This window comes from Podarcis gaigeae (genome assembly GCF_964106915.1).
Source record: "Podarcis gaigeae genome assembly, chromosome: 14".
In the NCBI taxonomy this organism is placed as follows: domain Eukaryota; kingdom Metazoa; phylum Chordata; class Lepidosauria; order Squamata; family Lacertidae; genus Podarcis; species Podarcis gaigeae.
In genome coordinates this window covers 2,740,550-2,767,298 of record NC_139690.1, presented here as the reverse complement: position 1 = coordinate 2,767,298, position 26,749 = coordinate 2,740,550, and the positions used below count along the sequence as shown (strand labels likewise).

The following is a 26,749-nucleotide window of genomic DNA, read 5'->3' as shown; positions in this document are numbered from 1 at the left end:
ATAGGGTGAGAGGAGAAACGCATAAACAACTCTGAAGCAGGCACATGGCCAGTCACACACACGACTCTCCCTCATAATTTTTGTTCCTTCTCCAGACATCTAGTTTTCTCTAGGGTAAGTCTTGACCTTTTGAAATAAAAGCGTTGGAGGAAGGATGCCATAAAGTGGAAACAGTTGTGAGGGAAATGGGCACGCAGGTCACTTTGCAGATGTTTTGCAATGTTGTATAAGCCAACTTGACGTTTAACAAGTAAGTAAATAATTTTTTAAATAAAAAATACATATACACATTTAGAATGTTATCAACTGGACAGTAAACATTACATCTGAGGCAAACACAGACGAAATATCACAATTCCAAAACTTGTGTAGGTTCACAGTATCAGACGCATGGCATCACCCACAATGACTGCACAAATGTGGCTCAAACCCCCACCCCCCACCCAGCCCTTGATGGCTTCTTAGATTGTATGGTTATTTGTGCTCATGGCAGTTATACACGATTCTGCTTTCTTGGGAGGTCATACTGCTTCATTTTCAATCACTGCACGTCCCACAACTTCCTGCTGAACCCTGCAACTTTTTATACCACCAGTATTCGGGGCCAGGGGCTCATTTTTGTGGTGCTATAGTGCAAAAGTGCCCCTCTGGACAACAATAATAGAATAACAATTGGGAAGCACTGCAGAACAGCTAATAAAGTGGAACTCTGCGTGGACAGTCCATTATAAACCCAACACCAACGTATTATTCTTGTATTGCATTTTGTGTTTTTACGTGCTGAGCCACCCTGAGATCTTCAAATGAAGGGCAGCATACAAATTTAATAAATAATGCTGCAGAATGTACAAACAAAAATACTAGTCTGGCAGGACTGTGAAGCTGATTTAACAGTTATCCCCTTTTCCAAGGGAACCCTGGGGGGTCTGGGATGGAGAGAAAGTGGTTAGAAATTCTCTTATTATTCTAAACTACAGTCCCCTGGATTCTCTAGGGAAAGCCAGGACAGTCTGCCTCTCCTGAGCATGACTGAGTGCTCCCAAAGCCTGCCTCTTGCAAAACTCCACCATAATGCGAAGCAGCTGTGGTGTTGCAGAGCAAGAAGGAACAGAAGCGCAGCTCCAGGGCATCATCTGCTGGAGCACCTGAGCTCAAGAGGGCATGTGGGGGGGGGAACACACCCCGCTTTATCCTCATAACAACAACAACCCAGTGAGGTAGGCTGGGTCAGTGACTGGCCCAAGGTCACTCAGGAAACTTCCAGGATGTGAATCCACGTTTCTACAGGCAAAGTCCAACCCGCTGACCATTTCACTTAGGGCTGGCTGGGTGATACCTGGTTTCCAACATCGCAATATATCACCAGCTAAACACTGTGATTTAGTCATAGATCACAATGTTGGAAACATGGAACTATGTAGGGGGTAGAGATCAGGTGAGGGAGCAGTCAAGGAGACTAATAGGTGTGTGCTATGTGCCCTGCGGATTCCTCCTCTTGGAGGCAGGCAAGTCCTCCCTAGACAGAGGGAGAAGGGAGAAGCAGCCCAGCCACAATTTCTGCAAGGGGTTGAGGCACCACAGTTAAGGGGAGCCACCGAGGCTGAAAGTGGAACTGTTCTGCCATCGGAGGGGAAAGGGAACCAAAAGGGAAGACAGACAGCCACTCACCAGAGGGCTCGCAATTATAGCGCCTCCTGGAGTTTTGAAGGCTGTGCTTCATAATACATTGCCAGCTCAAAATGTACCTTTGCGCCAGTGCTAACACACTTCCACTTTAGGAAGGGCTAAAATGCATCTCCTGAGCCACAGGAGATTGGCTGCAACCTTTCAGCCACTCACTCCAAGCCAGTGTGTCACGGTCATGAAGTAAGTGGCTGCAAGGCTGCATTTAATACATTATTCATCTCAAGTAATGGGCAAGAGGTTTGCAACTGGCTGAACGGATGTCCATTATGAGCATTCCTAATGGAAGGGAGGGAACCCATTAAGATGGAAATGAGCAGGGAAAGAAATAATGGCGATGTCCCAAAGCACAGAGACCTCTCCTGCACAGCGATTGCAGTCTGGCTTAGAGACTGAACACCTTGCGAGACGCAACAGGTTGGCCCTGAATCTCTTCCAGCTGACTGAATCTAACAAGTCTCCACAGAGGCCCAGCCATTTCCTTAAGGCAAGAGAACAACATATCAGACTAAAACGATAAATATTGCAGATTCTGCTCGGCCTGGACCTGGGCATTCCTGGGCAAGACATAGGACTTGGCATAGGAGCCAACTCCAAGGGGCCGAGGGGGTCTTTGCCCCACCCCCATAAAGTATTTGAGGAGGCCTGCCCCCCCAAAGTTGATGGGCACTGCCATTCAAATGGGGTGTGTGTGTGATGCCTTATGATCAATTATATGGGGCCTGACTTACCTGGGCCACCCCACCCCCAATATTTTATTTAAGTTGGCACCCTTGTGTCCTGACCTATCTCACAGGGTAGTTGCAAGGATAAAAATGTCATTACCATCCAGAGATACCTGGAGGATAATTTGCTTATTAATGGTCTTTTTGTCCTGTTACACTTTCCTCCAAGGACATCAGGGTGGCATAAACAACACACTCACACCCTTTATTCTCACACCAGCCACCAGAGCTGTTCAGGGCTTTATAGACCAATAGCAACACCATGAACTTGGCCTGGTAGCAGACGGGCAACCGGTACAGATCTCTGAGCAGTGTCTCACTCCTGCCAGCAGCAGGGCTGCTGCATTTTGCACTAACTGCAGCTTCCAGATCAAGCACAACAGAAACCCCACAGAGAGTGTACTGCAGTAATCCAAAGTACCACACACATATCTCAGTAGAGCCTGAAATGTTCCAGTGGTAGAGGAACAGAACTGCTGACATAGCAGCTGCCCAAGCGAGCATCATAATCTCGACACCCAGCACAGACAGGCAGATCAGAATAATCAGCAAAATGCAGCAGAGAGATCAAGGGTCTATCATGCCAGGCCCAGCTGAACAAGCCATTTAACATTGCAGATTTGGAGGTGCCGGGAGAAACAGGAACAATTCTCAGTCTTGAAATGAACACAAATTGTTGCAATATGGGACTGAAAAAGCCACTTTCCATGATGCGTGCAAGTTTGTTTGCTTACTGTATTTATTTTGAATGCATCCATTTATACTTCTCCTCTACTGCCCATCCAGCTTTGTTCTCTGGGTGTGTTGATTACATATCAACACTGAAAAACCATCCAAAGTAATATTCTTGAACCCATTAATGAGCTTTGCTGCAACCCAGAAATATCTCACTCGCCTGGTCCTATTTCTGCAGTCACACAGCATACCCTCCTCTCCCTAAGAAATACTTGTTTTGGGAGCATTCCTTTTGGATACATGCAAAATGATCTCTCAAGTACCTGTTGCATTTTATTAGCCAAAGGTGTTTGCTTAATAGCCTCTATGGCTGATAGCCACTAGAATACACAACATGTTATATTATTATTATTATTATTATTATTATTACAACTAATTTATTAATCACCTTCTAAACCACTCTCTCAAAGTGATTAACACATGGGATAATTAAAAAGTTAAACACACAAATACAAATAATTCATTTAAAACCCTAACCAGTGGACACTCATGGTGAAAGGATCTCAGACGGCTAGAGCGAGTATGGCGACGGACTCGTGACGGAGCCTCAAGAACATCTTAGAGGACGCTTATGAAAGCCTATGAGATGGCTATGAAAGCTGCTAAGAAATCTTACTTTGCAGCTTCCATTGCATCCGCTAGCTCTCACCCGGCACAACTTTTTAAAATAATTAGGTCAATAACGTCCTTAGGAGGACAACCAAATTTAAGCACAAATTCGACCCACAGCTGTGAGGCATTCGCGAGTTTTTTTGCGGAGAAAGTCCTGTTGCTCCGCCGTGACCTCCCTGCCAATTTAGATACAGTGGCTGAACTGGAGGCCCCTCGACTGACTTCAGGTCCAGTGTTGGACCATTTCGATCGGATACTCCCTACTGATGTGGATAGATTCCTCCAAGTTGGTAGGCCCACCACCTTCCTCCTTGATCTGTGCCCGTCTTGGCTGATTAGGGAGTGTCCAGATGTTGTGCGGACCCCCCTGGTTGAAATTATCAATTTGTCCCTTGACACGGGGACATTCCCAGGGGAATTGAAGGAAGCAGTGGTATGTCCACTCTTTAAAAAAACTTCATTAGATCCCTTAGACCTATCCAATTACCGCCCAGTTTTAAATCTTCCATACCTGGGTAAGGTAATTGAGAGAGCAGTTGCTGAACAGCTTGGTAGGTTTCTGGAGGAAACATCGGCATTAGATCCATTTCAGTCTGGTTTCCGTCCTGGTTTTGGGACGGAGACGGCTCTGGTTGCCCTAACAGATGATCTCCGTAGACAATTGGATCGAGGCGGGTCAGGACTGCTGATCCTTTTAGATTTGTCAGCAGCCTTTGACATGGTCGATCATGATCTTCTGGACCACCGCCTTGCAGATGTGGGGATACAGGGCATAGCCCGTAACTGGTGGTGCTCTTTTATCTCTGGTCGGGGACAGAGGGTGGCACTAGGGAGGGAAATGTCGTCGCGCCACTCCTTGGTGTGTGGAGTGCCGCAGGGCGCAATTCTCTCCCCGATGCTTTTTAACATCTTTATGCGCCCCCTTGCCCAGATTATCCGGAGCTTTGGGCTGGGCTGTCACCAATATGCTGATGACACTCAGCTCTATCTGCTGATGGATGGCCACACTGACTCGGCCCCGAACACACTGACGAGATGCTTGGAAGCTGTGGCTGGATGGTTTCGTGGGAGCCGATTGAAACTAAATCCTTCGAAGACAGAGGTCCTATGGCTAGGTCGGGATGGCATGGGGATGAGGGACCAACTCCCTTCTCTTGCGGGGGCCCAATTAGTGCCATTGCCTTCCGTTAAGAGTTTGGGTGTAATCCTTGATGCCTCCCTTTCCATGGAGGCGCAAGTTACAGCAACAGCCAAGGCGACATTTTTCCACCTTCGCCGCATCAAGCAATTGGTCCCTTACCTTTCCCGCCCCGACCTGGCCACAGTGATCCATGCGACGGTCATCTCCAGGCTTGACTACTGTAATTCGCTCTATGCGGGGCTGCCCTTGAAGCTGTCCCAGAAACTCCAGCGGGTACAGAATGCTGCAGCGAGGCTCCTCACAGGATCTCTGCCATGGGAGCATATTCACCCAGTGCTTTTCAAGCTGCACTGGCTCCCAGTGGAGTACAGGGTCAGATTTAAGGTGCTGCTTTTGACCTTTAAAGCCCTTCACGGCCTAGGACCCTCGTACCTACAGGACCGCCTCTCCCGGTATGCCCTACGGAGAGCCTCAAGGTCCATAAATAGCAACACCCTAGTGGTCCCGGGCCCTAAGGAAGTTAGATTGGCTTCAACCAGAGCCAGGGCCTTTTCAACTCTGGCTCCGGCCTGGTGGAATGCTCTGCCTCATGAGACCAGGGCCCTGCAGGATCTGATTTCTTTCCGCAGGGCCTGTAAGACAGTTGTTCCGCCTGGCCTTTGGCTTGGAGCCAATTTGATTCCCTCCCTCTCTCTCTCTTTTTCCCCCCTTTCTTTTCCTTCTCCTGCGATGAGGCTACATTTTAATATTTTAATGTTCCATTATTTTAATGTATTTTATTTTTGTTTTTAAGTTGTAACCATTCATCTTGTTTTTATTATTGCTTGTAAGCCGCTCTGAGCCCGGCCTTGGCTGGGGAGGGCGGGGTATAAATAAAAAATTATTATTATTATTATTATTATTATTATTATTAATCCAGCTGGGAAAACCTGTTGGAACAGAAACGTTTTCAACTATTTCCAAAAAGTTCCAATAAGGTTTCTTGGCAGAGATACTGCTCCACAGAACAGGAGCGTCCACAATAGAAGCCCTTCTCCAAGTCACTACGGAGTACGCTTCTGAAATCTTTGGAACTTGCAGGAGAAACTTTTTTGCAGACTGCAGTGATCTATTGGGAACATGATAAGGGATAAGGTAGTCTCTCTCATAACCTGGTCCTGATGTGTATAGTGATATATGTTAGTACCAACACCTCAAACTTGGCCTGGTAGCACATTAGCAGCCAATGCAAATCCTGCCAGCAAACTCTTATGTGCTGGGTGTGGTTTCCCCCACAAGCAGCTAGCCACCCCCTTCTGCACCAGCTGCAGCCTCTTGGCCAGCCCAAGGGTAGCCCCACATAGACTGCACTGCAGTAATCCAACCATGAGGTTACCAATGCATGGGCAACTCTGATCAAATTATCCTGATCTAGGAATTGCCATAAATGTCTTACCAATCCAAGTTGCCATAAACGTCTTACCAATCCAAACATGTATGCATCTACCTGGGTAAGACCTAAGGGAAACAGTAAGAATGGGCAGCGGGGGGGGGGGGGAGACTGAATTTGGCATGTGACTAGTAAGAGAGAGAGAGCCACAAGGGTTGTTGGGTTCTGGGGGACTGATGCTATCTAATGGATAAGCACCGTCTGGAAACTTAAGGCTCCAGCACCCTCTTTCCCAAACTGATCGAACTACAAGCTGCCCCTGAAACAGGGAGAACAAAACAGTACTGACACTTTCAAAAATTTCAAAATTCAACACATGCTAACAAAGTTCCAAATTTAGACCGGTCCATCTGGTGCTAGCTAGAAAGATGTAGCCTCCAGTACCAACTGGTCTCCTGCCAACAGCCTGATGTATATAAAGAAAACAGATATAAAACCTAATTGGCAAGCATCTCAGGGATTAAGACTGCAATGCAATAGATGCTAACCTGGATGGGAGGTCTATTGAACACAATTATCATCGGCTTGTTTTAACACCTAGGTGGGCTTTTTCACTGGTGGCACCAGTGCTGTGGAATGCTTCTCCTACTGAAATATGAGAGGCCCCCATCAATATTGGCATTCCACCAGCTCTTGAAGACACACCTGTTTCCTGACTTAAACATCCCATTTTTCATTTGCTGCTTTAACTTCTTATTATTGTCGTGCTGTTTTAATAGGCTTGTTTGATTGGACATTTCAATTCTGGGTGTTTATTTCAATATTTTGATTAAACAGTTATACTGTGCACTTTAATTATGTGTCTTTTTCATAACAGGCACAAAAGCATAAAAGCCACCGGTGATTGTGTGGTATATACATTAATAAATAGTAACGAGAGCTCTATGACATTTACTTGTGAGTGAACACATGTAGGATCAAGCAGCGAGCAGCCAGTCTACCTGAAAGATTGTATCTCCCCATACGAACCTGGCCAGGTGATAAGATATCCTCAGGTGAGCACCTCCACTCTGTCACCACCATAACAGAGGCACAGTTGGCAGTGATATGAGAAACAGCCTTTTCTGTGGCTGCCCCCATATTGTGAGATTCCCTCCCAAGAGAGCTGAGACTGGCTCTCTCCCTCTCTGCTATCTTTCTGCCACCAGCCTAAGACATTCCTGTTCAGACAGGCCTTTGGAAACTGAGGTGCAAATGAGGCTAGCCACTGGACTGCTGCCAGGGCAAATTATATTTTAACTGCCAGTTTTAAATACCGGTATGTTGTGATGTATTTTCACAAGTATTTTAAACTAGTTTGTTGCTTGGACAATCCTAGTGAAGCACCAGTAGTTTCTGGTGAGATCTTGCAAAAGTCTTACAAGATTTCATGTGTTCTATGAGATCTCACAAGATCCTGGCAATATCTTCCTGAAAACTGCTGCCAACGGCACTTCTCTGCTGCTGGTGGAGACGGCAGGGTGGGCAGCAGAGGCGAGGCCAGTGCCCCCTTGGGCTTCCACCACTCAGAGGTGGGCACCTCCCCCTGCCCCACCAGTGGGCAGGGCCTGCAAAAGACTGATGTACCAGGAAAAGGAAATGACATTATTTTTAGGAGGCACTCTGAGGTGACCACATGTAGTTGGGAAGTTACTTATCAGAGTTAAATACCCTCTGCACAAGCAGCTAGACAAGCGAGACTCTCCTACTTGGTTTATGCAAAGATTAACATTCTGCATACTTCAGTCTGCGCTGGTTTACTGCCAGCACCATTTATTCTGGTTCTGATAATCAGGAGGAGAGACAGGTCATTGAACTCCTGGACCAACCTACCGGAGACCCTGTTCATTTCTGTCTGCACGCTGAAATCCCAGGAGCCCTTCAAGTACATATCTGCATCCATGAGGGCTAAAAGCACACCCTTCTTTTTGTTAAACAAAAGCTGAGATTCACATAAAGATGTATTTTTCCTCATTCCATGTTGCCATGGCCTATGCACATAGCCCTGATTATTACCAGGTCAGGAAATAACTGAGAGCGCCAGCTTCAGGGCAACTGTTTGCCTTTCTGCTTAAAGTGATTTTACATACTGTATCTCATGAGCCTGGTCACAGAGAAGAGGTCAGGAGAGGGACCAGATGGTTAAAATTAAGTCAAATGGAAAGTGCTCCGATTCCACAGCCCAGTTTACCCACTGGACAAAAGAGCAACAAAAACTCTCGGTGGAACAGCCACCCAAAGCACAACATGGACATAATTCTCTTATTTCCACCACAGCTGCCCATAAAAATCAGGAGGACTTGACAATGTGTGCAATTTACAAGCTGACTGGGGAAGTAGGTGCAAAGTCTCTTTACAGCCAACCATTCCTTGACCAGAGCACCACCCACATCGCACCAGAGCCAGTCTTTAAATCAACCTGCACAAACCCCGGCTCCCCTCCCAGGCTCAGTCTGTGGGAGACATGCAGGGAGAGAAGAGGCGGCAAATCTGCCTCCAGGAACAAATCCAGTTGACTTCCAGAAACTACCTAAACACCATGACCCCTCCAAACAGAGCGCAACTCTCAAGGCCTTAATTGGACCCAGTTTTCTTCATAGATAAAGCGCTGCTGAAGCCTCACTGGAGATAAGTCATTTGGAAGGATGACATCCAGTGCTTATTTTTAGAGCTTCCATTTGTGCACCTCAGCTTTATCTTTGTGGGTGATGAATTTCTACTCTAAGTGTTGGTCTTCATTTGCATTATGGAGGGAATTGTTTGTTCAGATTTGCTCTGAAGGAGTTGCAACGGAAGGCGTGGGGGACCCCACACTCAGGGGCCAAGCAGAGAGCTCGAGGCCTCCCTATTCACCCCTCAGGACTTTCCCACATGCTCAGGCCAACTCCACCATTGACCCTGCTCTGGGGGCTTGAAGGAGCTGTGAGAGGATGCAGGGGGGGAGCTGCAAGAGTTTGGTGAGCAACACAAACAGGAGCAGTAGTGCCTAGTATTAAAATATAACTTACCCATGCCTGTTGCTAGCCTGGGTGGAGAGACATGTGGGGAGGTGGGTGTTGGGAAACGTCTGAGTTCTGCATGGCTACAATGCACTCAGGATTAGAAACTCAGGATATAAGCTAATCGCCAAACATACTGTTATGTACTAACCTTGGATCCTAGAACAATAGGCAAGTAGGATCCTAGAATGCAACAAATGATTGGCTTGCAGGAAAAGACCAATCAGGCTCCAGGAGGGAAGCAGAATCAGCCAATCAGACAGGACTCATTGTGTAAATATTGTATATAAAAGCCTGAGGTTTGGGGGGCAATTCAATCACTGCTTTACAAGCTACAATACAGAGCATGAAATCACTACAGGACCCCAAGTATATTTCACATAGGTTTTGGTTGCCACAACAGAATGTCTAGTTTCCATTTTTTTGGTGAGAATAAAACAAATTCAAGCTTCAGGGAAAATAGCAGTGCTGCATTGCTCATTCACCTTTGCCTCTGGCCACCCCCATCCCTTGCATGAGTTGCCTAAAAGGTTGCTCATGATGAAAGCTATCAGATTAAGCAAAATCAGCTGTGCAATAACCGAGTTGCTAAGTGAAAGGCAGACCTTGCTAGAGTGAAGTACTTCTGAGATAATCAACTTATGGCAAGTTCACAAACACATATAAGAATGAAAGTAACCTTAAATGTTTTATCAGAACATACAGACAGAGCAGACTTGTCTATTTTAAGTGGAATAATCACTTCCCTCCACCCTTTCAACCTACTTTTAGAGATACAATCTGCTCCTGCCCTCTGTTCTCAGAAGCCAGTTTGGCGCAGTGGCTTAGAGTGTTGGACTAGGACCTGGGAGAGACCTAGGCTCAAATCCTCACTTGGCCATGAAGCTCACCCTGGGCCAGTCATGGCATCTCAGCCTAACCTACTGTGCGAGGTTGTGGTGAGGATTAAATGAGGCAGAACCACCTGTGCCACCTTTGAGAAAAAGGTGGGATACAAATGCAATAATAATATTAATCCTAACAAAACAAAAAAATTCCTTCCAGTAGCACCTTAAAGATGCTAAGATTCTTTAAGGTGCTACTGGAAGGAATTTTTTTTTGTTTTGTTTTGACTATGGCAGACCAACACGGCTACCTATCTGTAACTAATATTAATCCTAATTATTGTAACTTGGTGGCTCCTGATATTTTCTGCAGATCAAGCTGGTGTTGAAAAGCATGCCTCTTACAAGACTCATCAATTCCACAAAACCTTTGGCACAACCCTCTAGTCCCTATTTGCGTGGGCAGCAAGCCTAGGAAGAGCATAGAAGGGACCCCAAGGGTCATCTAGGCCAACCCCCTAGAATGCAGGAATCTCAGCTAAAGCATTAATTACAGATGGTCATCCAAGCTCTGCTTAAAAACCTCCAAGGAAGGAGAGTCCACCACCTTTCCAGGAAGTCTGTTCCACTGTCAAACAGCTCTTACTGTCAGAAAGTTATTCCTGGTGTTTAGCCGGAATCTCCTTTCTTGTAACTTGAAGCCATTGGTTCGAGTTCTCCCCTCCAGAGCAGCAGAAAACAAGCTTGTTCCCTCCTCCATGTGACAGCCCTTCAGATATTTGAAGATGGGTATCGTATCTCCTCACAGTCTCCTCTTTTCCAGGCTCAACATACCCAGCTCCTTCAAGCTGTCCTCATAAGGCTTAGTTTCCAGACCCTTGATCATCTTGGTCTCCCTCCTCGGCACAAGTTTCAGCTTGTCAACATCCTTCTTAAATTGTGGAGCCGAGAAATGGACACAGTATTCCAGGTGTGGTCTGACCAAGGCAGAAGAGAGTGGGACTGTGAGACTTCCCTTGATCTGGACACTAGACTTCTCTTGATGCAGCCTAGAATAGCATTAGCTTTTTTGGCTGCTGCATCACACTGTTGACTCACGTTCAGCTTGTGGTCCACCAAGACCCTTTAAACTATAGTTAAGGTTAACTGTGGTTCACTGGGACACTACCTAGCTGTAAACCATGTAAGATTGCTTAGTATTATTTTCCCCAACCCTCATATTGCAGATTGGGAGGGGTTGCTGAGGCTGAAATTGGGGACTTTCTGGGTCAAGAGTTCAGTCTCTTTGTTACACTCCTGCCCCAACCCTCACAGGATGGCAACTTCCCAAAGGTCAAGGTGTAAACCAGTTTCCAACTCAATTATGCCATTTTAAGTGGGTGCTGATGGGTCGAAGTTCTGAGTTAAACTTCTGGGCCCTCAGCCTGCCTTCAGCTGCATGCCATGTTTTTGCAGCACTGAATGGAACTTGATTACTCAATCCATTACTCTGCAATGAACACAGAAAGGTGCATGGGGACAAGGAAGAAAACAAGAGACAGAAATGGAATCCATAGCAGGAGGGGGATCAGAATAAAAGCAAAACTTGATTTGCAAATAAAGTCATTTTTCCTTCCAACATTAACTTCATCATATCTCAAACATTTTGATTTCCCTAGCGGTACCCTCTCCTCATCTTCACTGGATGAAAAATTAAATAAAACAGTACAAGTCCTCTCTAATATTTGCTATATTTACATAATGAAATGAAGCACACACTTAGGGCTTTGCCATTAGGAAACTTTTAATAACAGACTAGATTAACACCAAGCAAGCTAAGAGATGGTCCTTTTAAGGAATCCTACAAATACTGAGTGATCTAGCTTCATTTTTTCAAAGTTGCCTTCTGTTTGCTGAAAAGAGCATGAAAGCAAAGCAGTAGTGAATATCTGCTTCTCTTGGGCAATTTCTTAACAGATTAATAAAAAATATGATCCTCAGCAGTAGAAATTGCAACTCAAGTCATGCTTAGGCTCAGAGAACAATCCATTCACTCTGGGCAGTTTATTCTGCAAACCTCTTCATACTACTTCAGTCCATCTACAGAAGTGAAGCAACACATTCCCTCCTTTTGCCAGTACAGTAGAAATCCCGTCCTATGGACACTTCCTACTTGAAATTGGTAATTCAAACTTTTTGTTTAAAAGAAAACAAAATCTCCAGGATCCTAACATGAGCAATCTGAAAAAGGGAAGGTGGATAAATGAGGAATTCTCTCCAGTGGTGTAACTGTTTCACCTGCTTGCAGCAAAAATGACAAAGACCCTTGTGGTACCTTTCTGCAACAAATTCCTTCCTGCAACAAATTTGCATTAAAAAAATAAATTTTAAAAAATTAACAGTCCTAACCATGTCTACTTAGAAGTAAGTCCTGTTTGAGTCAATGGGGCTGACACTCAGGTACCTGCCATTTGGATTGCAGGCTAACAGTTACGATGGCATAAGCTTTACGTGGACAGGCAGGCAGCCAGTGTGGTGTAGTGGTTAGAGTGGCAGACCAGGATATGGGAGACCAGGGTTCAAATTACCACTTGGTCATGAAGCTCACAGGGTGACACTGAGCCAGACCCGCCTCTCAGCCTCACTTACCTCACAAGGTTGTTGTGGGGATTAAATGAGGAGGAGGAAGAGACCCATGTATGCTACCTTGAGCTCCTTGGGCAAAAGAAGGTGGGATTTTAATGCAATAATAAATAAATAAAAATACATACAGGGGTATAGAAGAATTGTAAAAGATGAGAGTTAGACAGCAATGAAATGCAAAAATACAAGCAATTCATGTAAAACTGCTCTGCATGTAAAATAAGCACAATGACCACTCACAAAATACAATCCCCTTACAATGGCTTTGTCCCCTGACACTGGTCAAATCTGGAGCTCCTCCTCCAGTGTAACAGCCCCATTTATTAATAGATAATAGCCTATCTATTAAAGGTGCTTCCAAAGTCCTTTCAGCTGAACTGGGATGCACAGATGGACACCTCCTTCTCTCAGGGCAGGACCTTCACGTGGGAGCTCACAATCTTTTTATCTGCAGGCTAGCAAGGATTTTACCCTGCTGACTCTTACCTGCTTGACTCTTCCTAGTCCTTAAATAAATGATACTCCAAGAAAACAGAACAAAGAGAAGGTAACACCTCAGTCCAATGCATGAAAATAAAACAATGATTCATTTCAGCAAGGTTAACATCTATGTATTTTTATGCTATGAATTCTGTAAATGCAAGGTCTTTGTCAAATTAAATGAACTTCTGAGGAGAGGTGTAATATCGCTGCTGCTGAATTATCCCAGTGCCCTTGCCCAGGATGCAAAACCAAGTTCAGAGAATACATTTTGAATCCAGTTACACTGAACCCTTCTTCAGAAGGCGGCAGCAGCAGAAGCACCTAGTGGAACCCAGAGGTCTCTAGCCGGCATCCCCTGAGAGTGCGTTTCTCAACAAGAAGGCACACCCCACCCTCACAGGGGGTAGGATAGGAAGATCTCAGAGGGCATGTGAGGGGAATTTTTTTAATTAAAAAGTGCAATCTAAAATTAAAAAAATAAACACCACAAAATCCCAATCCATTTGGAAATTCGACAAAGTCATTAGGAGAGCCAGATCTGAAGGATATGTGTGGTGTGTGTGTGTTAAGACTCGGGTTTAAAAGGGATGAGAAAACTGCCCTGAGCTGTGTCACCTCAGAAATGCTTTCTGTATTAGACTAAAGATCAACCTCGTGAAACAAGCTGCTTCCCACAGGGATCAACTAGATGCCACCAAGGAGCCCAGAACAGGGACGCGGCCAATGCCCTCCTGATGTTCCCCGACCTACTGCGCCTGAAGGCAGGAGCTCCCCGGGCCTCCTCTGGCAAAGCGGGGCGGGAGACCCGTCTCAGAAGCGCGGCTCAGCCTTCCTAGGTCAAACCAAGGACCCGCCTCCCTCCCTCGCCGGGTCCCTTCTCAGAGGTAGACTGCTCCGGAGCCTGGAGGCTCTCCTCGCAGGACCCGAAGGCGACTCCGCCAGCCAGGGAAACCCCGAGGGGCGAAGGAGCTTCCCGGGCTCCCGCCTCCCGCCCCGCGGAGAAAGGCCCTTCGGGCGGCGGGCCGAGAGCGCCTTACCGAGAAGCCGGCCCAGAAGGGGCAGGAGTGCCGGACGCGGGCCGAGGTGGTGAGCGCCAGGGCGGCGAAGCTGACGGCCACGATGAGGCAGCCGAGGACCATCTGGGTGACGCCGAGGGCCAGCATGATCCGCGAGCGGGTGCGGAACTCGCGCAGGCGGGAGAGGCTCAGCGAGCGCGGAGGAGCCCCCGCCAAAGGCGGCATCGTCCTCAGCGCGGCGGCGCTGCGCCTTCGCCCGGCCACAGGCATCTCCCCGGCCCGGCGGCGCCGCTACCGAGCGCGCCTCAGCCCAGCCCGCCGCCGCCACGCCGGCCCGGAGCGCAGCGCGCGGGGGAGCCGCGCCGCCCTCGTCGCCGCCGCCGCCGCCGCCCATGGCCGCCCTCGCCCATGGCCGCCGGGCCCCTCATTGCGCGCTCGGCCGCCGCCGGAGCCCCTCGGCGGGCGGCATGGCCGGTCCAGGCTCCCCTTAGCCGGGCTGCGGCGGCGCTCCCTCTGGCGCCGCCTCCGCCTCTAGCGCCTCCTTCCCTCCAGGCGCCGCGCAGCCTCCGCGCCGGCCGGCCGGGCAGGTGCTGCAGCGCCGCCGCCGCCGCCGCCGCCGCCGCTCCCCCCGCCCCCGGCCGAGGAGGGGCCTGAGAGAGACGCCCCGCCCCCCGCCAGCTCCAGCCCCGCCGCGCGGACCCCCGCGAAGGGGAGCGGGGCATTTCGGGGCGCGGGCGGCGGGGCAGAGTCTCCGGCCCCAAGTTCCGGAGAGACGCTGCCAGTCCGTGTCCGGATGGCCCGCCTTGGTCTAAGGCAGCTTCCTAAAGCCTGGCCGTGGTCCTCCGCTGAGGCCTTGCTTGGGGCAGGAGAAAGGAGCGGGTCCCTGGAAGATAAGCCACACCTGTTCCAACAGATCACAGAAATAAATGTAGAAAGAAAGATTAAATCTTTAGGGGTATGGTTAACTGCTGAAAACATAAATATATTTAAGGATAATTACATACCTTAAAGAAGTTAAGAGAGATCTGGAAGTGTGGGGAAGGATGAAACTATCATTTTGGGGAAGAATATCTGCTCTAAAAATGAATGTGCTACCAAGGATGCTATTTTTATTTCAATCTATACCCCTGATAAATGGGATGGGACACACCAGAGAATGGCAGAAAAAAAAATATCCAACTTGATCTGGCAGGGGAAGAAACCAAGAATAAAATATAAGTTACTAATTTTCTAAAGAAAGGGGGGGCTGCTTCTTGCCAGATTTGAAGTTATATTGTAGGAATGGATTTTGTTAAAAAATACAGATCTGTTAGACTGGGAAGGTCATGATAACAGGTTTGGGTGGCACGCATATTTATGGTATGATAAAACAAAAGCACATGAAGGATTCCTGAAGAAAATCAATCTATGAGGTATGGAATAGATACAAAAACGTACTAGAACAGAGAACACCATGATGGCGCTCTCCACGGGAAGCAATTTCAGTTAAAATATTAAATATGAGAGGGGATTGGGCCACCTATGAAGATTTGTTAATAGAGGCAGAAGACCAACTAAAATGGAGAAAAATTGAAGATATAAGAGAATTATTAATGGATTGGTTACAGTGTCACTAAACAATTTTTTTAAGGTAGACAAAAAAAGTTTTGATACAGTGAGATCGAGATTTGAAATAGATCTGCGAATAATGTGAAAGCGCTGTCAAAAATGTACAAACTACTTTTGGAATGGTATACAAAAGATGAAGAAGTCAAGGCAATGATGATACATTGGGCTAGAGAATTTGGGTATAATATCCAACTTTCATCTTGGGAAAAGTTATGGAAAGGAAATAAAATTTACTGCATGCTGTTCATTAAAAGAAAACTACTGGTATATGAAAATGATGTATTGTTGGTATCTAACACGGAGTAAAATTGCAAAAATGTACAAAACAGGTTCAAATCTGTGTTGTCAATGCAACGCGAAGGAGGGTACTTTTTGCCATATGTGGTGGACGTGTACACTGGTAAAGGCTTTCTGGGAAATGATATATAATGAATTAAATAAAATGTTTAAAAATACTTTTGTTAAAAAACCAGAAACCTTTTTGTTAGGTATAAAAAGAGATACCAAGAGAGGATAAAATACTTTTTATGTATGCAACAACGGCAGCGAGAATGCTACCAGCCCAGAGATGGAAGGAAGGAGAAGTACCAACAAAAGAAGAATGGCAGACAAAACTCATGGAGATGGTGAAAGTGACGGGGAAGATCTGAAACCAGGAAGATCATGTATTTTTTAAAAGACTGGAGTAAATTCTTAATTTATTTAAAAGACCACTGTAAACAGTTAAAATCATTGGCAGCGATGTAATGACACTTGTAATGTGGAATTAAGTATGGTAACTGGATATATAACAGATGGATAATGGTAAAAGATGCAAAAAAAATAATCTTTAATATGGAACCCATTAATAATAATAACAACAATTTTTTATTTATATTCGGGCCAGGCTCAGGGCGGCTAACACCAAATATGAATTAAAGTAATTGTAATAGGAAGAAAACAACAACAAACAAACAGTTAATTAAAATACAGCTTAAAATGCAGGGAGGAAAGAAGGTCCGAAGGTTCAAAAGAACATTTTATTTTAATGTTTGAAATGGTTAGTTAAAATCTATAAAAGTGTGTAAACCAGTGAAGAATACTATAAAAAGAAGTAGATAACCCACCCCTGTCCTTGCCAGAGAAGATCTTCAGTGGTGGCCAGCAAGCTCCCCACCATCGCTGGTCTCCATGAGCTGCTCCAAAGGTTCCTGCGATGCAGTTTGGAAAACACTGCCATGTAGACTTCAGCACCTCCAATGTCGGGGTTGGAGATACAACTAGGTAACTGTTGGGTTTTTTAAAAATCAACCATTATTTGGTTGCTTCCTCCAGCAGCCAGTGAAGGCTTTGCCTACATGGAGCTACGGTCCTTCTCCTTCCCGTAAAAAAACATGTTCAGTGTCACAACTTCCCCACAAAAATGTGGGAAGCTGGCATGGCTACAATACACTTGCTGCCAATGGGAGGCTGGTCACCTGGGCATGGAGCTTAAATGGGAGAGGAGTTAAAAGTTTTCCCCACAATAAAAAAGAAAACTAGAAGATTTCCTGTTACCTGCATACTCCCTGACCTTCCACTTGAACTGCTACATCCACTTCTGCCAATCCCAGTCCCAAACTATTCCCACCCAAACCCAAACATCTCCAGGCAGAAAACCATATTCATATAGCAATTGCTAGGGCAGCCCCAGACACTTGCTTAGATCTATATATATCCATTTGCATCCTTATATGTAATCCAGTCAACCCACTCCCAAATTGTGTGGGCTTTTGACTCTGAAGCCCTGGCAGTTTTGCAAGCCAGTTAGAATTATTCTTGCATTCTGAGCATGCCCAGACCTCCTCCTTAGTAAAGCAGCCTACTGAACTGTAGAAGTCAACATTCTGCTGAGAAAAAAAGCACACCAAGAACTGAGGCCAATGTAGGTTTCAATAGTGGGAGTGGTCCCTACTCACAAATCAATAGTCAATAGTAACAAAAACTAATCTATTCAAAAGTATGTATTATAATAGAGATTACAAACTCTAACAGAGATTTCAAACTCAAAGAGATATGTATAACACAATAATTCGTTACAAAGATTTTCTCTTTTTCACTCGACAATGTTGATCCTTATAATTTATCAGCTTGCAGATGGAGACTCAGTTTCAATCATAGAGCAGAAGTCAAGTTATGGATTGGAAATCAGGACAGGGCCCTGTTTCGATGTATTCACCTTCATCAGCTGGAAGTATCAAATATTACATGAAAATACATTTAAATTCTAAATTGTCATAAATTATGAAACAGTCATAAACTGTAGAACTGTAGAACTAGGCACATTCTGCTGAGAGCCTAACTACACTGATCAGCCATTGGGTGGTATTTGCAAACCCCACGTCCTTTGCCAATGTGGTTTCAGGTACTCTGCAAACCCTTCTTTCATCAAGGAGGTGCAGCTTTACTTGCTCCATAGCCTGACTTCATATATCGCCTCAGGCATAAGGCGGGGGGGGGGGGGACACGACGACAACATTGTGCTAATTTAGGTCCTGCTGGGCTCCCTGGCTAGATGTTGCCCCCTCACAATTCTGAGCAAGGTGGACCATTCTTCTGACAGCCTAAGTCATCTTCCAAGGTTCCCCTGAGGAAGGCCAAATTTCACATATCATTTTGAAATAGCCAGATCTTTGGCTGCAGATCTCCAGCATCTTATAGAGAGAGGGAGATAACTTTCCTGAGTCACCAGCTCCCCTTCTTAGACACTGTACTTTTAAGCCCTCTGGCTAGATAGCTGCTGTCCAAGGCAAGGTGACATTGCTCCTGCTTCTACTAGTGCTTTCTGATGACTCAGTTACACACCTAGCATACAAAAAATGCCACCTGCAAAGATGGAGGATAAGAGGAGAAGCCAATCCTTACTAAGTTCTCAGCTTTGAGAAAGTGGGAAGAAATAAAAACCCCAGTCGTGTCAAAGTGCATTTTTTCCTGTTGGAAGGGAAATACTTGATTCTGTGTGTTTTACAGGGAAGAGTCCAGGGCAGTGCTCAGAAAAAAGCCGCTCCCACCCCGTTACTTGAAAGTTTTTGTTATTATTCATATTTATTATTAGTCACTTCTTCAGAAAGGTAACCTCAAAGCGACTTACAGAAACAAAGCATTTAAAAACAAGAGTAAAAACAACCCAAAATGCTAAACCTTAGACTCATAGCTAGAAGCAGTAAGAGCTGACAGAATTAAGAAAAAGTAAAACTTAGGGAATGCCTAGATGAGATTTTTAAATATAGAACTGATGAACAAGGGTCTTTAGTAGCAAATCTGCTTAAATTTCAGAACTAATACTCTCAGCTCAATAGTTTTTGGTAGAAGCAAGTCTGACGAATGTCTAGATAAAAAATTTAAAATGAGGAATCAAATGGAATATTTGGTGTGTTGGGAGAGCAAAACGACTTAGTGTGTTTGGAACAGGGAATGCAAGAACGGGGGGGGGGGTCACCATGGGAGGATGTCAGACTCCAAATTCAGATGGAGATAGCAAAGGGAATAAAAGTCAGAGGGTGGGTGGGGGGAGAGACAAGGGAGGAAATAATGAGAGAATAAGTAAGCACAGGAGGGGAGGGAACATCTGAATCGCACTGGGTGACCTTGGGCCAGTCACTGCCCCTCCGGCTAAACCTCACAGGGTGGTTGTGAGGATAAAATGTGGTGGGTGAGAACCATGGATGCCACCTTGAGCTTGGAGGAAAAGGTGGGATATAAATGCAATAATCAAATAATACACAAATTACTTTCCAGTAATTAAGCATAGGATCCAGGCACGCCCCAGGCTTCGGGCTTCACGCAGCTCTCCGCTAGCCTGTTCTGGGGGTTGGGGTCGGAGGCCGGGGGAAGCTCGGGCTTTCCCTGCCCCAGCCCCGCAACTGGGGGGAAAATATTTTTTCTTTCTTTATCTCCCCCCCCCCAAAAAAACTAGGTGTGTCCTAGTTTGCAGCTCTCCCACGGCTAGCGGAGAGCTTGCCTGCACCCAGAAGCTTGGGGCACACTGAGCTCAGCACGCCCCAGGCTTCGCGCAGCTGTCCGTTAGCCGTGGGCGAGCTGTGTGAAGTCGCGCAGCTCTCCCACGGCTTGCCGATAGCTTCCTGAAGCCTGGAGAGCGAGAGGGGTTGGTGCGCACCGACCCCCCTCACTCTCCAGGCTTCAGCGAAACCCTGTATTCGCCCCATAGGACGAACACACATTTCCCCTTCATTTTTGGAGGGGGAAACGTGCGTCCTATAGGGCGAAAAATACGGTATTTTGATGAACACAGTAAAGCTGCTACTAAGAATAGTATTTTATTTGAAGACACAGAAAATATTAAAGATCTTGTGTATTTTCCTTCAATACCCCAGCAAAGTCATGATCTGTCTTCCAGTGTAGAAGTTGCAGAGGACCAGATTCCTGGTGGCATCAGAGACAAAGAGGAGGACTCGGATGGAGACATGCCAGTGTTGGAGGAGGATGAGGAAGCTGATGTGGTTGCAGTATCAGAGGTCAGACGCTCATCCAGAACTAACGAAGGTGTCCCACCAAGAAGACTGTCCTACTTCACAGGGTCAGCGTTTCCACAGGAACCTTCCACATGGGAAGAGATAGAGAAGATGCCAGATGCACAAGCCAGTCTCTGGAAGAAGGCCACACAGGAGGAGATGGATGCACTGCATCAGAATAAAACCTGGACTCTCACTGAGCTACCTCCCGGTAAGAAGGCCATTGGCAGTAAGTGGGTGTTCAAGGTTAAGAAGGGGGCAGAAGGAGAAGTGCAACACCACAAAGCCAGACTTGTAGCACAAGGATTTTCACAACAATATGGTGAAGATTATGATGAGGTTTTTGCACCAACCGTGAGATGCAGCAGTGTGAGGATGCTTCTAAGTATCGCAGCCTCCAAGCAGTTGCAAGTGAAACATATCGACATTGCTACAACTTTTCTACACGGTCAAATTTCAGAAGAAATTTATATGTGTCAACCTAAAGGTTTTATAAAACCACATCAGGCACATTTAGTTTGCAAGCTGCAAAAGGGTCTTTATGGTCTCAAGCAGGCTGCTAGAGCCTGGAACCAAAAATTGCATAGAATGCTGACGCAGCTTGGTTATAAGGAGGGTCATGCTGATAAGTGTTTGTATAGTAAGTCAAGTAATGGACAATTCTCATATGTCTTAGCATTTGTAGATGACTTGACTATTGCTACATCAAATGAAAAAGACTATGCACAAATTGTAAAACATCTTAACAAAGAAGATGTTTCTTCTTAATCAAAGGCAAAAGATTCAATAACTTATTGAATAATAATAATAATAATAATAATAATAATAATAATAATAATAATTTATTATTTATACCCTGCCCATCTGGCTGGGCCTCCCCAGCCACTCTGGGCGGCTTCCATAAAAACCAAAAATACAGTAAAATATCACACGTTAAAAACTTCCCTGAACACGGCTGCCTTAAGATGTCTTCTGAATGTCAGGTAGTTGTTTATCGCTTTGACATCTGCTGGAAGGGTGCTCCACAGGGTGGGCGCCACTACCGAGAAGGCCCTCTGCCTGGTTCCCTGTAGCTTTGCTTCTCGCAATGAGGGAACCGCCAGAAGGCCCTCGGCGCTGGACCTCAGCGTCCGGGCAGAATGATGGGGGTGGAGACGCTCCTTCAGGTATACTAGACCGAGGCCATTTAGGGCTTTAAAGGTCAGCACCAACACTTTGAATTGTGCTCGGAAACGTACTGAGAGCCAATGTAGGTCTTTCAAGACTGGTGTTATATGGTCTTGGCGGCCGCCCCCAGTCACCAGTCTAGCTGCCGCATTCTGGATTAGTTGTAGTTTTCGAGTCACCTTCAAAGGTAGCCCCACGTAGAGTGCATTGCAGTAGTCCAAGCAGGAGATAACCAGAGCATGCACCACTCTGGAGAGACAGTCCGTGGGCAGTAGGGTCTCAACCTGCGTACCAGATGGAGCTGTTAGACAGCTGCCCTGGATACAGAATTGACCTGCGCCTCCATGGACAGCTGTGAGTCCAAAATGACTCCCAGGCTGCGCACCTGGTCCTTCAGGGGCACAGTTACCCCAATCAGGACCAGGGAATCCTCCACACCTGCCCGCCTCCTGTCCCCCAAAAACAGTACTTCTGTCTTGTCAGGATTCAACCTCAATCTGTTAGCCACCATCCATCCTCCAACCGCCTCCAGACACTCACACATCCTGGCTGGCAATTTCTTGATCTGCCCTCAGGCAGAAGATATAGAAGCATGATTAATCTCACCAACAGGGTAAAAAACAGCTTCTATCCGTGGGCTGTTAGGCTGCTGAATGAAAAGATAACAACAGGGCAACTGACTTTTGGGTTTGGTGGGTGTGCGTCAGCAAACGAGGGGAATTAAGACTAAGAGAGCTGAGCTGAATATGATTAGAAGGGACCGGTTGGTTAAAGGTATACAGGTCGGAGCCAAACAGTACAAACTGAGAGCATTTGCAGACGACTTAGTATTGACATTACAGGAGCCAGAATCTAGTACCAAAAGGGTTTTAGAATTAATTCAAGAATTTGGTCAGGTGGCAGGATTTAAACTGAACAAGTTAAAAACTAAGGGTTTGGAGAAAAACTTAACATCGATTGAAAGAGAGAGGTTTCAGAATGAGACAGGTCTGACTGTGGTTAAGAAAGTGAAATATTTGGGGATTAATATGACAGCTAAAAATGGGAATTTATTTAAAGATAATTATGAAAAATGCTGGATAGAAGTGAAAAAAGACTTAGAAATTTGGTCAAATTTGAAGCTTTCCATGTAGGGTCGAATTGCAGCTATAAAGATGAATGTACTGCCTAGAATGTTGTTTTTGTTTCAAACACTGCAAATTGTGGACAAGATGGACTGTTTCAAGAAGTGGCAGAAAGATATTTCTAGATTTGTCTGGCAGGGCAAGAAGCCCAGAATAAAATTTAAGATATTAACTGATGCAAAGGAAAGGGGCGGATTTGCCCTGCCAGACTTTAAACTTTACTATGAATCAGCAGCATTCTGCTGGTTGAAAAACTGTCTGCTTCTTGAGAACACAGACATTTTGGACTTAGAAGGTTTTAACAATGTTTTTGGGTGGCATGCATATTTGTGGTATGACAAAGTTAAAGCACATAAAGCATTTAAAAACCATATTGTCAGGAAAGCATTGTTTAATGTTTGGATAAGATATAAAGATCTATTGGAAAATAAAACCCCAAGGTGGTTGTCCCCAATGGAAGCAAAAGCTCAGAAAAAGCTCAATATGGAGGCCAAATGGCCAAAATATTGGGAAGTTTTAGAACAAGAAGGAGATAGACTGAAACTGCAGAGTTTTGAGAAACTAAACAACAAAGTGCAAGATTGGCTTCATTATTATCAGATAATGGAGGCATATAATTTGGATAAGAAAATTGGCTTCCAGGTGGAAAAATCAAAATTAGAAACAGAACTGTTAGAACCCAAAACTAAGATTTTGTCAAAGATGTATAACTTGCTGTTGAAATGGAACACTCAGGATGAAACGGTTAAATCTGTTATGATTAAATGGGCACAAGATGTTGGACATAACATTATGTTCGCTGACTGGGAACAGTTATGGACCACAGGTATGAAGTTTACGGCATGTAATGCCTTAAGAGAGAATATTATGAAAATGATTTACAGGTGGTACATGACCCCAGTCAAGCTTGCAAAAATTTATCATTTGCCCGATAATAAATGTTGGAAATGTAAAGAAAATGAAGGTACATTCTTTCACCTTTGGTGGACGTGCCCAAGGATTAAGGCTTTCTGGGAAATGATTTATAATGAAATGAAAAAGGTATTTAAATATACCTTCCTGAAGAAACCAGAGGCCTTTCTCCTGGGCATGGTCGGCCAATTGGTGCCAAAGAAGGATGAGCTTTCTTTATGTATGCTACAACAGCAGCAAGAATACTTATTGCAAAGTACTGGAAGACACAAGATTTACCCACTCTGGAAGAATGGCAGATGAAGGTGATGGACTATATGGGATTGGCAGAAATGACCGGCAGAATCCGAGACCAGGGAGAAGAGTCGGCGGAAGAAGAATGGAAGAAATTTAAAGACTACCTACAGAAATATTGTAAAATTAATGAATGTTAGAATGATGTTGGATAGAAATTAAGTGGTTTCCAGCTGTAATGCTTTAAGAGAATACGAAAAAAAAGGGTTAGAAACAGGTAAAAATTTAATGGTAAGGATTTGCTGAATCAACAATTTGAAGTGGAATACAAAAAAGGGAGGTATGAGGAGGTCCGGGAAACATGTTAAAGGAAAATGAGAAATGGAAAATCTGCATGTTTCTTTTTTTATTATTTTTACTTTTGTATTTTTGTTACTATTTTTTATTTTTTTATTTTCTTTTTACCTTTATTGTATTATTATTAAAAACCTTAATAAATATTCTATAAAAAAAGACTAAGAGAGCTGACTTGGGGGTGCTCGTGTAATCTCACAGTACACAAGTTGTGCCAGTGGCAATAAAGTATTTCAATTTCAATTTCAGGGGGTTGGGCTAGGTGACCCTCAGGATCACTTCCAACTCCACAATTTTCTCTCACTCTCTCTGATAAAATGTGTCAAGTGTTAGAATACTATTTCAGCTCTGTCCCTTTCACAGAAACCCCTTTGAATAGAATCAGGGAGCAACTGCAAAAGTAATGCCGCCAAGGCCATAAACAAACCTAGCGGCAGAGTTCAGTATATCAATGCTCACAGGTCCTGACCGTAAGTAGTTACCCTCCAATGTGCTACTTTTGGAAAAGATAAAATTGGCTTCGTCAGCAGTTGGAGCAATGCCCGCTTTCCCAGAGGATGAATTATAAGAAAACTTTGATTGCATCTGTCTGATCTCAAGCTAATGAAAATTTGGTACCAGGAGGAACCGCTCATTCCATTTGCATCAAGCGTTTTACGAATGGATGCCTAATATATCTAGAGGTTTTTGTTTTGCTTTTTTTGTTTTAAATGCATTTATCTTTGCTCCATTCTGTGGTGTTGCTTCCCAAGATGCTCAAGCAGCCAAGCATTCAAAATTTAGTAGCCAAAGCAGACTCTCTCTCCCCCCCCCCCCAGGCCTATGGAATAATGACATTGGCTTCTTTGGTTCAATAGCCTCCGCCTTTGCAAGGCCAGGACCACCTTTAATTCAAACATGCATTTCTTAATATGATTACCATATATTTATATGTTGGGAAATACTATTATTGAGGCACATCTTACACCAGGCCATTATCCAGTAGGGGAGCCCAACCCTCCAACAGAAGACTAACAAATGTGGTTAAGTGGTTAGAGTGTCAGACAGGACCTGGAACACCAGGGTTCAAATCCTCACTCAGCAAGGAAGCTCACTGGGTGACCTTGGAGTCAGTCGCTGCCTTTCAGCCTAACCTACCTCACAGGGTTGTTGTAAAGATTCAGTGTGTGTGTGTGGGGGGGAGCTATGAACACCAATTTGAGCTCCTGGGAGAAAAAGGTGGGATATAAAATAGGGAAAATAAATAAATAAATTTACTTGGTTTTTCTTCTCCATATCTGGCCAAAGTGGCAAGTCCCATAAAAATGGCAATAAAACAATTAAACAACAATGAAAGCAAAACAGCAAGGACAAAAGAGCCAGGATAAGCCAGGTAGCAAGGACAGCAAAATAACAACAACAACAACAACAACAACAACAACAACAACGTATTGACAGTGATAATTATGGAAAAGATTTAACCAACTTCCTTGGACTCCCTTTGATGTCAAAGTCTTTTAGCTGCCATTAAAAGAGCACTAAAGTGTGCTTCCTTTACCCTTTAAATTTTTTCCTTTGCAGTTCAGAAATATGACGGCGGGATCACTCCATCAGCTCTCTTATCGGTCATCAGACTTCATTTGAGCACCTGAAGAACATGAGGCTTCAAAGGCAGACCTTCAGCTGCTGTTGATCCTGCCTCGCTTGGTATAATGCTGCATTGCGTGCCCTGCAGAATCCCATTCAAAGCTCCTGTCAGTTGACCCTGCCCAGGGCTGAACTCAGAATGGGTTGCTCTCCCTGCTTTGAAAGGAAGCCATGGTGCCCAAAGTCAATAACAGAATCTATCCAAATGTTGCCATTCTAGGACCTCTGTTCTCTAACATGATAGCAGGACATGCCTGCAATTGTCAGATGCCCCGATTATACAGTACTGTACATGCTTCTCATTGCTAATAATTTGCACCAGGAAGGGCTTGGAGCAGTTTCTTAACGCACAGACAGTACCTTCTTTCACAGGTTTGGGGAGTGCATGGAGAGGTGCCTGAGCTGGATTTGGGGGCAGCAACTAGGTGGATTAGCTAGGCTTGGAGGGACTCTTGGCTCAAGGGGCAATTGCCAGAGGCTATCTGCTCCATCACTGGAGGAAACAAGCAATAAAAGCTCCCAGCTTGACTTGTAAGTCTGGCAACAGTAATTGGCATGTGGCCATTGATGTTTGTTTGATTTTCATCTGTGGGGAAATGTACTGCATCTATTTTCACCCCCCTCCAAGTCCTTTTTCCTTTTGTGCCATGACTTTTAGCTTGTAAAACCTGAGGGCAGAGACTATTTCATTAATGAGCATTGTAAACCACTCCAGAAGCCTTTTTCTCAGTTAATGAGAGGGGTTTATAAACACATCCAATAAATAAATAAATAAAATGATAATGTGTCAAATTCATGAAACTATGAAACTGAAAGAAGCTGTGTCACACTTGGTGTGCCTTTTGGTCCAGGCCTAGAACAAGGGAAGAGAACAGGGGTTGGGTCTGCTTTCACCATTCCCAGGAGCCAGTGTGGTGTAGTGGTTAAGAGCGGTAGTCTCGTAATCTGGGGGACCGGGTTCGAGTCTCCGCTCCTCCACCTGCAGC

At 45.1% G+C, this 26,749-nt stretch overlaps 1 protein-coding gene and 1 long non-coding RNA gene across 3 annotated transcripts in view; one reads left to right on the top strand and one right to left on the bottom strand.

Moving 5' to 3' along the window:
• The window catches only part of ENTREP2 (endosomal transmembrane epsin interactor 2), a 223,224-nt gene extending 208,638 nt beyond the window's left edge, over positions 1–14,586 (bottom strand). For both annotated transcript variants that reach the window (XM_083712199.1, XM_083712200.1), the window contains exon 1: positions 14,270–14,586. In XM_083712199.1, the coding sequence (XP_083568325.1) occupies positions 14,270–14,518 (249 nt within the window). In that variant the 5' untranslated portion in view covers positions 14,519–14,586. The remainder of the gene's footprint in view (positions 1–14,269) is intronic.
• A 5,475-nt stretch (positions 14,587–20,061) lies between these two features.
• LOC310830915 lies at positions 20,062–26,313 on the top strand. The gene is made up of 2 exons (XR_014557697.1): positions 20,062–20,557; positions 25,698–26,313. It is a non-coding gene; the product is annotated as an uncharacterized lncRNA (long non-coding RNA).
• Positions 26,314–26,749: the final 436 nt, after the last annotated feature.